The sequence below is a fragment of the Cololabis saira genome, chromosome 7 (assembly GCF_033807715.1).
Source record: "Cololabis saira isolate AMF1-May2022 chromosome 7, fColSai1.1, whole genome shotgun sequence".
Taxonomy (NCBI): Eukaryota; Metazoa; Chordata; class Actinopteri; order Beloniformes; family Belonidae; genus Cololabis; species Cololabis saira.
The window spans coordinates 46,804,938-46,817,459 of record NC_084593.1 but is presented as its reverse complement, the minus strand read 5'-3'; the positions used below and the strand labels follow the sequence as shown (position 1 = coordinate 46,817,459).

At 46.6% G+C, this 12,522-nt stretch overlaps 1 protein-coding gene across 1 annotated transcript in view; it reads left to right on the top strand.

The window, feature by feature from the left end:
• The window catches only part of LOC133447319 (storkhead-box protein 2-like), a 40,500-nt gene that overhangs the window by 9,742 nt on the left and 18,236 nt on the right, over positions 1-12,522 (top strand). Inside the window, exon 2 of the mRNA XM_061725975.1 lies at positions 7,168-7,320. Within this exon, the coding sequence (XP_061581959.1) occupies positions 7,168-7,320 (153 nt within the window). The remainder of the gene's footprint in view (positions 1-7,167; positions 7,321-12,522) is intronic.

Genomic DNA, 12,522 nt, shown 5'->3' with positions numbered 1-12,522 from the left:
CCTAGTAATGTTTAGTTTAAACAACCAGGTATTTACCATGTAATTACATGGTAAATACACATAATTACATGGTACAAGAAAATACGTAATAATTACCTAGTACTTACTGGGTAAATTACCTGGTAGTTACCATGTAATTACCTTGTAAATACAAGGTACTACTAGGTAATTACAGTGTAATTACCAAGGTATTACCTGGTTATTGCTGTGCTGTAAAAGAAAGGGTAACGTAATAATGTTATATATAATAATATATAATGTAAAATATATAATAAATGACTTGTATTGCCATCCTTTGCACTCACGTTCATTGGCGTAGGGTACGCGTCGATTTAACACAGAACCATAAATCAGTTTTACACAAAAACGTCATCAACGGGAATTTATCGTTTTTACCGTGAGATACAAATTCTTACCGTGGGGAATATTTTTGACGGTTTATCGTGAACGGTAAAATATCACCCATTCCTAGTGACTATGCGTGGAGGCGACGCAGACCGAACGCAGACCGAGAGGGCTGTGATTGGTTCGCTTTGTAGCAACGCTTTTCTGGTTCTGGTTCGTGAAGCAGTCGTGAACTTTCAGCGCTCTTTTCTTCGCGTATGTTATTTTTTTTTTTTATTTGTTTATTTATTTATTTTTTTTTTGGGTTGTTTTGTTTTTTTGCACAATAGTTGTCCTTATCTCTTTGATTCACTGTGACCGGAAAAACCGGAAGCTAAAAAAAGTTTTTTCAGCTAGTGCTCTGGGGGGGTTTTGCACCGCGGCGAAATGGAGTGACGGAGAAGTCCGAAGTACGGTGGCCGAGACCCGCCATTGCTGCAAATAAAAGAAATGCTGCAAATGTAAAAAAAAAAAAAACCCGCTGCAAATAAAATAAAAAACGACGCAAATAAAAAAGCCACAACAGAAGTGAATTACTGGGGACTATTTTTGCCGATGCACCGGTGTTGCACGTTAAAAATGACACGACGTTGAACACTAACCTTTTCACTTATTTTCTCGTTCGTTGTTCTTCTTATTCCTCGCTCTTCTTATTTCTTCCTTTTCACTTATTTTCTCGTTCGTCTTCTTCTTCTCCTCTCACGTTAAAACACTGGTGCATCAGCAAAAATAGTCCCCGGTAATTCACTTCCGTTGTGGCTTTTTTATTTGCGTCGTTTTTTTTTTTATTTGCAGCAGCGTTTGTTTTTATTTGCAAAGCATTTATTTTATTTGCAGCAGCGTTTCTTTTTATTTGCAGCGTTTCTTTAATTTTCAGCAATGGCGGGTCTCGGCCACCGTACCGAAGGGTTCACGACGGCGTCACGGCAACAGCGTAGGCTCTGCGTTGGGTTAACGCAGAGCCTTAAATCAGGCTTTACTGTTTTTCCTTGTGGATGGAAAGGATGTAAGATGAGCACTTAGAGCTAGCTGTGGAAGAACAGTCCAGCTCTGACTTTAGTCCCATCTTTGTTGTTTCACTTTCACAATTCAGACTCCTGGGAAAAAAACTCCTCTAGAGTCATTGGAATCACAAGACGATGATGAATCAGTTTGATCTCAGTTTCTGTTGGCAGTAAGAGTGAACTATAGCTGAACTCCTAAGAATCATCTTGAGCAAATAATATATTTCCATTGTTCTGATTGGGTCAATCATCCAGATCCATCATCATTCCTGAATTAATTTCCTTGTACAAACCCCCACAGCTCAGCAACTGTTCCACGTGGGGGCGCTAGAACGTCCTGAAGAGGACACTGATACCAACAAATACAAAACTGTTCTGTTTGAAAGAAATGAATACATTAAGTGAAATTTACATGCAAAAGCAGTTTTCTAGTTTGGCTCCTGGAAAACCTCAGGAAGACAGGTATGACTAAATGTAGTAAAAAATAACAACATTAGTCCTCATCAACCTCTATAAACTTCAGGGTTGGTCCAATAAATGGTGAGATGTTCTAGAAAGGAGGTAAAAGTGGAAGATTTGGGCCCTGTCCCAATCACCCCACTACCCCTACTTTTCAGCACTACCCCTAAATTTTGCGCGTTCCCGTGAGGGTAGTGGTGTCCCAATTCCTCTTTGCATCTAGGGGGAGTGGGGAAAACGAGGGTAGTGGCTATGAATCTGTCCCTACGGATCGAGGGATTTCAGATCCTCACTAGCTGACCTAGGGACAGAAAAATTTCCCAGAATGCTTTTCGTCGTCATTTGCGGACTGAATAAAAAAAAAAACATGGTGGACATTTCTTATTTTTTAGTGAATAAAATCTATATTTTGAGTTAGTTTCTGCATAAAAATGCGTTTTGATTACATTTTTAGCGAGAAATATATATTTTACTTTCATAATATTCACTCAGTGAATGTACAAAATCACTCGCTTGCCCGTTGTTGCGAAGTCTTTTTCAAACCTCGCCAGAATAAAGGCTGATTTATGGTTCTGCGTTACACCAACACAGAGCCTACGGCGTAGGTTACGCGGCGACGCTCGCTGTACGCCGTACCCTACACCGTACCCTACGCCGTACCCTACGCCGTAGGCTCTGCGTCTGCATCTCGAAATTTTCGGAGCAAATTTCTTAACAGGCGTAGCTACAACTGTTAGATTTCATCTATTAAACCAAAATTTATCTTCCTAAATGATTTATTTCAGCCAGCGGTAATTCTCCACAGAGCTGCAGGTTTCTCCCCGGGACGACGGCGCAGTTTGACCCGGCCGTGAGCTGCTGCTGCTCCGAGCCGGCGGCTCTTCTCATCCCCGAAAACATCGTAGCAACTTTCTTAACAGGTGTTATTTGGATAAACTGAGCCCAGGTTGGGGATCTTAACGGTTACTTTTACGCCTGAAAAAATATTAAAACTTAATAAAGTGGCATATTAACAGCGCTACAGCTGAAATTAAAACAGCTTTTGGCTCTCAGCTTCCTGATATGGTGTGACGTTTGTGCAAACGTAACTACGCAGTCTCTTACGTACCCGAACGTAAACCACGCAGTGACGTAGCAAGCAAAATTTAGGGGTGGTGCTGAAAAGTAGGGGTAGGGGGAGTATTGGGACTGGGCCCTGGGAAGATTACAAGGGCCCTAAAATCTGTGGCTTCTTTTTTAGGGGTAGTGGTAAAAAGTAGGGGGTGTGTTGGGATTGGCCCTTGGTCACATTTCTGTTTTTTATCCTCACTTACTTACTCTGTGTGACATGATAACTTCTACAGTTCTGCTGAAATGTCACCTATGTTTCCTTTATTATTAATTATTCCAGATTTGTTCACGTTAACCAGCTGGTTGCTGAGATAAACTCATTGGGCAGCGTTTCAGGACGGTTTTGTGGAGGACTCGGGGGTTCTGGTGTGTCCTACATGGAGCTGCAGCTCTATCTGGGTCACACAGAACACCACTACACACACACACACACACACACACACACACACACACACACACACACACACACACACACACACACACACACACACACACACACACACACACACACACACACACACACACACACACACACTCTGAGATGGTAGTACTCGGATTACACCATGCTGCTGCACTCACGCATGTGCGTGGGGACAAAGAGCAGCTGGAACCACGTCGTCATGGCAACCCTCTTAGCTCGTATGTCAGTGAGGGAGGGGGGACGGGGGATCCTCGGCTCCACGGGATTGGTCCCCCCCCCCCTCGTCTTTGTGTCACGCAAGGCATTGTGGGTAGGGGGGCGGAGCTAAGTGATTGTGTGAGAGAGAGGGGTCTGCAGTTAGAACAGAAGCTCTCTCCCCCCTCAACTTTCCCCTGGACGTTAGTTAGAGACGAGGGAACTGGACGTTAGTTAGAGACGAGGGAACTGGACGTTAGTTAGAGACGAGGGGAGGCCCACCACCGTCTCCAGAGGTAGGAACCAATCCGTCTGTCCATCTGTTCATCCGTCTCAGGCTTAGCCTGCTCCTAGCTAGCGTTAGCGTGTGTACCGACGCGACGGGAACAGGCCGAGGACGAGATAAGATTGATGCAGATGTAGAGGAGGAGAAGAGGGAGGTCGGGGAAGTCTGAGGGACGGAGGGAGAGGAGAGGAGGGAGAGGAGAGGAGGAGAGGAGTGGAGGGAGGGAGCACTAATAAAGGAGGGGGTGTGGCTTAGGTTTGTGGACAAAGGAGGCCGTCTCATTGTTTACTACCACTGCAGTGGAACAAATCAGATCTGTACTCCAACACCAACAACCTCCTCTTCATCAGTCTTCCTCTTCATCAGCCCTGAGTCCTCCTCTTCATCAGCTCTGAGAGCTCCTCTTCATCAGCCCTGAGTCCTCCTCTTCATCAGCTCTGAGAGCTCCTCTTCACCAGACCTCAGTCCTCCTCTTCATCAGACCTGAGAGCTCCTCTTCATCAGACCTGAGAGCTCCTCTTCATCAGACATCAGTCCTCTTCTTCATCAGACCTCAGTCCTCCTCTTCATCAGACCTCAGTCCTCCTCTTCATCAGACCTCAGTCCTCCTCTTCATCAGACCTGAGAGCTCCTCTTCATCAGACATCAGTCCTCCTCTTCATCAGACCTCAGTCCTCCTTTTCACCAGACCTGACACGTGGAGTTCACTGGTCCATAGAGTTCAAGGGTACGATGTTTAATCCACATAGAGTTCAGTGGTATCATGACTGTAACAATTAGATTCCACCTCCATGACGTCTGATGTAAACTCTAGTGTGTTAGTGTGTCGCTCCTGTAGTTTCTTCTGCTGGCCCCCCTTTTCTTTTTTCTCTTTTGTACATGGTGCAGCATCCTCTGCTGGTGGCGAAGAGCATCTCTGAATGCACAACACCGGAACCTGCAGCGTGGGAGTGAGAGGGGCAGGGTAACGGCCCGGTCAGGCGGGGGAGAGATTTGTCCGTCAAGACTCCTCTCCCTGGCCCTGCCCCTTCTCAACCTTTCCCCGACCCTGCACCCCAACCTGGGGCTTGATGATTGGGCCGGAGCTTCGGGAGCTGCGTGCTGGCCTGCGGCCCCCACCCCCGGTCATCCCGCTGCTGCTTCCACCTGCCTGCTGTGTGCTGCTGATGTCCCCGACCCCCCAGTCTGGCCCTCGGCAGGAGGGTCCCCCCTTATGATCCAGGTCCTGGTCCAGGTTTCTACCCCCTTATGATCCAGGTCCTGGTCCAGGTTTCTACCCCCTTATGATCCAGGTCCTGGTCCAGGTTTCTACCCCCCTTATGATCCAGGTCCTGGTCCAGGTTTCTACCTCCTAAAGGGGAGTTTTTCTTGCCACTGTTTGGCTTAAGGCTTTTCTCCCACTATGGGAGTTTTTACCTGCCATTGTTTATGTAATAATTGCTCGGGGGTTTATGTTCATATTCTGGATCTCTGGAAAGCGTCTGGAGACAACTTGTTGTATTAGACGCTATACAAATAAAATTGAATTGAATTGAATTGATCCAAATAGAATTAACTGGTAAAATGCCTGATCCACTTAGTACAACTGTCATTAAGCAGACGCTTTTATCCAAAGCGATATACATCTGAGAGAACAAACACACCATTTCGCCCGAGGGGCAATTACAGTTAGGGGCCTTGCCCAGGGATGGACCCAGCTGGTCCACCTTGGAACTTAGAGTTCAGGGGTTTGACGTCTGATCCCGGAAGTGTTCACCCATATGACAGGAACTGGTAATAATCCATTTAGAGTTCAAGGGTACGACATCTTATCCACATACAGGTATATGGTACAATATCTGATCCACGTTGTTAACTGGTACGATGTCTGATCCACGTAGAGTTCACTGGTACGATGACTGATCAACGTTGTTAACTGGTACGATGTCTGATACACATAGAGTTAACTGGTACGATGTCTGATCCACGTAGAGTTCACTGGTACGATGTCTGATACACATAGAGTTAACTGGTACGATGTCTGATCCACGTAGAGTTCACTGGTACGATGTCTGATCCACGTAGAGTTCACTGGTACGATGTCTGATCCACGTAGAGTTCACTGGTATGATGTCTGATCCACGTAGAGTTCACTGGTACGATGTCTGATCCACGTAGAGTTCACTGGTACGATGTCTGATCCACGTAGAGTTCACTGGTACGATGTCTGATCCACGTTCACTGGTACGATGTCTGATCCACGTAGAGTTCACTGGTACGATGTCTGATCCACGTTCACTGGTACGATGTCTGATCCACGTAGAGTTAACTGGTACGATGTCTGATCCACGTTGTTAACTGGTACGATGTCTGATCCACGTAGAGTTAACTGGTACGATGTCTGATCCACGTTGTTAACTGGTACGATGTCTGATCCACGTAGAGTTCACTGGTACGATGTCTGATCCACGTTGTTAACTGGTACGATGTCTGATCCACGTAGAGTTCACTGGTACGATGTCTGATCCACGTAGAGTTCACTGGTACGATGTCTGATCCACGTTGTTAACTGGTACGATGTCTGATCCACGTAGAGTTCACTGGTACGATGTCTGATCCACGTAGAGTTCACTGGTACGATGTCTGATCCACGTAGAGTTCACTGGTACGATGTCTGATCCACGTAGATTTCACTGGTACGATGTCTGATCCACGTAGATTTCACTGGTACGATGTCTGATCCACGTAGATTTCACTGGTGCGATGTCTGATCCACAGACAGACAGACAGACAGACAGATAGAACATGACTGAATGTGCAATGTTTTATAAGATCCCGACAACTTGGTTTCGATAATGTTAAGGAAAGGAGCCTGTTTGACATTTTTTATACCCTATCATGTAGGAAAGTTCATTGGTGTATTGGTATATTCTTCGAGAAAGGTCCTATGCGCTACACACACTTTTGATGTCAAACCTCCTGTCTTTAGGGCATAAGCGTGTTCAACTTAAAACTAGCAAAACTTTTGTTTTGGAATACTTGAAGTGACTGGTTGGGAGAGATAATGGTACATAATGGTCAGAAAACGTGGAATGCTTCCTACCCTAAAACGGCCTGTTATGAATCTGCAGTCCATTTACTGTTGTTAGTTATGCACAGTTTTTGTCGTTTAACCTGTAAGAATTGCATGCTGGGCTTCTGCTGCAATGTTGATTATTTTCAGATATTTTTTTCTGAGTTAACAGAGAAAGACGTCTTCGTGTGCGGTGATGACGTGACATTTTTGGGTGAAGCAGATTTTAATCTGAACTGTTTCTTTGTCTCTCCAGGTGATGTGTCCCCCATCAGTATGTCCCCCATCAGCCAATCCCAGTTCGTCCCTCTGGGAGATGTCCTGCTGTTGGCTATCTCTGCTATGAACTCCGCCCACAAACCTGTCACTCAGGAGGCTCTGACGGAACATCTGCAGACATGTTTCCAAGGTAACCCCCTATCAGACACATCCCCTGTGATGTCATCCACATGTTTCAGAAGACATTCTGTTGTGCACACTGGCATGTTGGTAGGAGTTGGCTCTGCCCAACCCTGGTTCATCCAAAAACACCTGGAATCCCACTGGACCAAACTCACCGTAGCTAAACTAGCTCTTTTAGCTTGGCTGGCTTAGTTTATGCTAAAATATGATGCTAACCCCTGTTACTTTCTGTTCAATCCTTTTGTGGCTTTAGTGGCATTAATTGACAGTGGGAAGACACAACATGGTGAAAGAGAGTAGGGGAAGATATGCAGCCAAGGGTTCCAGGCCGGGCCCCGAGTTCGGACTGCCAGCAGGAGTGCTCAGGCCTCTGTGTTATAGGACTGAGGGAAAGAGTCCCCCAACGTTCACTCAGATCAAGGCCCAGTCCCAATCCCTCCCTAGTCCTACTTTTCAGTCCTACCCCTAAATTCTGCGCGTTCCCGTGAGGGTAGTGGTGTCCCAATTCCTCTTTTCACCTAGGGGGAGTGAAGAAAAGGAGGGTTAGTGGATATGAATCTGGCCCTTCACAGCGAGGGATTTCAGATCCTCACTAGCTGACCGAGGGCTAGCGAAATTTCCCAGAATCCTTTTCGTCGTCATTTGCGGACTGAATCCAAAAAAAAACCATGGCGGACATTTCTAATTTTTAGAGAATAAAATCAATATTTTGAGTTAGTTTCTGCATAAAATGCGTTTTGATTACATTTCTAGTGAGAAATATATATTTTACTTTCATAATATTCACTCAGTGAATGTACATAATCCCTTGTTTGCCCGTTTTTGCGAAGTCTTTTTCAAACCTCGCCAGAATAATGGCTGATTTATGGTTCCGCGTTACACCAACGCAGAGCCTACGGCGTAGGTTACGCGGCGACGCTCGCTGTACGCCGTACCCTACGCCGTACCCTACGCCGTACCCTACGCCGTACCCTACGCCGTACCCTACGCCGTACCCCTACGCCGTACCCCTACGCCGTACCCTACGCCGTACCCCTACACCATACCCTACGCCGTAGGCTCTGCGAGCCGGCAGCCGGCAGGCGGTACTCATTCCGAAATTTTCTAACCAAAAAAAACAGGCGTTATTTGGATAAACTGAGCCCAGGTTGGGGATCTTAACGGTTACTTTTACGCCTGGAAAAAATATTAAAACTTAATAAAGTGGTATATAAACAGCGCTACAGCTGAAATTAAAACAGCTTTTATCTCTGGGCTTCCTGATATGGTGTTTCAGTTACGTTTGTGCAAACGTAACTACGCAGTCGCTTACGTACCCGAACGTAAACCGACGTAGCAAGCAAAATTTAGGGGTAGTGCTGAAAAGTAGGAGTAGGGGGAGTATTGGGACTGGGCCCTGGGAAGATTACAAGGGCCCTAAAATTTGTGGCTTGAATTTTAGGGGTAGTGGTAGTGAGGGAGGGCTAGTGGTAGAAAGTAGGGGGTGTATTGGGATTGGCCCCAAATCTACCCAGTCCTTGTTTATGATGTTGCTACTGGATCTTCATCAAGGCAGACACTTTTCTTCTCCCGCTCCCTCTCTGTCTTGTGCTGTCTTGTCATTCCATTGGAGCCTCTCTTTTCATATCCTCCGAAAACGTATGAAATTATGGAATTGTTTAACTGGTCTCTCAACACAGTTTACCACATTTACTGCTGGATACGCTGGACTCCTGAAAGACGTGGAGGATCGCGTGTCTGTCCATACTGTCGGTCAAGGATGTTGAAGATGCCTTCATAATTGGATTTCTGCTTTCTGCAGCTGGCGGTTATTTGGCAAATTGACAAATTTGGAAAACGTCAACAGCTATTCTGGTCCTTTCAAGCTGCCTGGTGTGTCTGAAGGGATAAGATGTGCGACCAACACCCATGAAACGTTGTGTGAACAAAATCGCAAACTGGATGCGATTCTTGAACAGAATGGCAGGCTAGCTGCAGTTTTGAAACTCATTGGCGGGATGGAAAAGACATTGAAGAGTTTGCAAGCTTGATTTGGCGGAAACTGACCACAAATTGGTCTGTTTGGAGTCAGAGACTTTTGGCCCTTTTCCACTAGTACCTACTCAACGCGCCTCTACTCGCCACGCCCCCGTCTTGCGCTTCTCCACTAGGGGCCGAGACGGGTGGAGCCGTGCAGAGTAGGTACTTTTTCTGTATCTATTCTCCCGGGGTTCTGAGCGGCTGAGTCGGTCCTGGATCTGACGTCATCACACTACAGGCCACCGATTGGTCGGGGGGCGGTCAGACGTTTGAATCAGGAAGAGGCAGTCAGCGCGTGAGCGGCCCGCGGTTTCCTCATTTTATCCGACAGGCAGTGACAGCGCAAAAGTCTGTTTCATGATCCAACTGTTCATAAACCTGGTGCTGAGGAGAGAATTAAAAAGGGATCTAGACGGCGATAAGGAACGACCAGATCCACCAGGCGCTCGGTCACTCGCGGCTCCCAGCTGATTTCTCAGCAGCACCGACGAACCAAAATTAAAAAAAAAAAGCGTCGCCACCTGAAGTTTCTCTCACTCTCATTTTTTAACTTGATATTGAACACAAGCCACAGACCCAGCAGCACATCTATCATCTCCTCCAGGTCCTACATCTTTAGTGTTGTTGTCTTGGTTTAGATACACAATCAAATACGTCACAGCAGCTTCTCCAACCTCCTACTTCTGATCTGGGTATTGAAAATAAACGAGGACGAGGCGAGTGGTGGCGTGCCGAGGCATGCCGAGTCCAGGCGCGCTGAGTAGGTACTAGTGGATAAGTGCCATTAAAGGCCTGACCCAATTACAATTTGTTGATATTTCAATTTCACCTTGGCAGGGTGGCCCTGGCAGGCCGGTCTAGCCACAATCTCCTGGATGTTAGGAATATAAGATGCTCTGCTCCCACCAACCCTTCCCCTCCCCTCATGACACCTGTGGAACTGATCCAGAACCAACCCACACTGGCTGATAACATTCTATCACCACCAAGGTCTATGGCTGAAAGAACTGAACTGAAAAGAGTACACAGACTGACCCATACTTTGATTCACATGAGGTCCGCGGGTTCCAGGTCAGCTTGTTCCACCCATTTACAATACGGAGCCATGCAGTATGAAGAAAAACAGGTTTCAAAACCTTCAAACTTTGGTTGCTTTCACACCAGTTGTTCCGGAACAGGGAGTGTTTCCCCCTAAAGATCGGTTAGTTTGGTACATGTGAACACAGCAATCGCTCTCTGAAACGGCACAAAATAAGCGAGCGGAGATCAGCTCGGAGAAGTGGTCTCGACCCGATTCCATTCCAGACCTGGAGCGGTGCGTTTTTTTTATTTGGAGTGAGAACATAATCCACACAGCAACCGACACAACTCCATTCATGTGTACCGGTATGTGCTGCCGCGGCGCAAGGAGAAGAGTCGGCCTCCACCAGCTTCTCTCTTATTGGACGTGTCGAGATGTCGTCCCAGCGCGGCACGGTGAAATTAAACAATGTTCAATTCAGGCAGGGTTTGTGCAGTGCAAACCCTGCGGCAGGCAGCCTCTCGCCCGTCGCTGAGCTCCGCTCTGCGCCGAGCGCACATAAATGAATGAGTAAAGCCTGATTAATGGTTCCGCGTTAAATCGATGCAGAGCCTACGCCGTACCCTACGCCGTAGGCTCTGCGTTGGTGTAACGGGGAACCATAAATCAGCCTAAAGCCGGCGGCTGCAGTCTGCTCTTTGCACCCTCTCTGTGAAAGGGGCATGTTGTTTTTCCCGTGGTGCGGAAGAGGAAACTCCTTCCACGTTCATTTCTGACCAATGAGAGAACAGTTGGTTCATGGCATTTGTCAACAGCTTTGAACCGCTACAGACGGTTGCCTTGTGAACACAAACGCCACAAACGAAAAACGAAACAACTGTATCGATTTATCCCCTGAATCGGAACAAAACAAACGGGCCACAGGTCTGAAAGCTCCCTTAAACATCACAAGGGGCAAGTTCAGCTCCTCTTGTATGATTCATCATTTCAACATTGTGTTCACATTTCGACTCAGTTCTCAAGTCTTTTTCATTCACACTATTCCGGAGGTTTAGACGTCATTTCAGTCAAAACCGTAAACATTTGTAAATCAAACAACCAGTTCAAGTAATTATTCCTGGAAAATGTACTTAAGCATATCATTCCTCAAATAAAAGGAAGAAAAAGCTTTTGAAGGTATTTGAGGATGTTAAACACCAAGCTCAACATGCTGCAGGGTCAACGCTGTCAATTTCAATTCAATTCAATTTTATTTATATAGCGTCTAATACAACAAAAGTTGTCTCTAGACGCTTTCCAGAGATCCAGAACATAAACCCCCGAGCAGTTATTACATAAACAATGGCAGGTAAAAACTCCCCTAGTGGGAGAAAAACCTTAAGCCAAACAGTGGCAAGGAAAAACTCCCCTTTAGGAGGAAGAAACCTTGATCAGGACCTGGATCATAAGGGGGGACCCTCCTGCCGAGGCCAGACTGGGGGGTCGGGGACGTCAACAGCACACAGCAGGCAGGTGGAAGCAGCAACGGGATGACCAGGGGTGGGGACCACAGGCAGGTGGAAGCAGCAACGGGATGACCAGGGGTGGGCACAGCAGGCAGGTGGAAGCAGCAGCGGGATGACCGGGGGTGGGGGCCGCAGGCCGGCACGCAGCTCCCGAAGCTCCGGCCCAATCATCAAGTCCCAGGTTGGATTCAGGGTCGGGGAAAGGTTGAAAAGGGGCAGGGCTGTCACTTGCTGCAGTCATTCTCTCATCTGCACAACATAAGACATGGAATTAACAAGCTTGCCCCTCCCCTGAACTCCCTCACAGGTTTCCTTCACCAAAGTTAAAGAAAAGTTAAAAATAAATCATCTAAGTGAAAATACAAAAAACCAAATGACCCTCGTGTTCCATGTGTGGCTGCTGTGTGGCCGTTACAGAGAACCTCTATTAATATCCATGTGTTCATATCCTGTTTCTTTGATTGACCTTATGTCTGCTAATTTCTGTTTTCAGTTGTAATTCCAGCTGTCTGCTCCCTTGTTGGTTATAATTTGTACCGTTTTCTGCCATTTTTATCCCCGGTACTGTCTTTGGGTCAAAATTACCGAATTCTCCTGTCCTTCTTTCCTCCTGCTCTCTCCTTCCTCTTTTCTCCCTTCCTCTTTTCTTCCTTCCTTCCTTCCT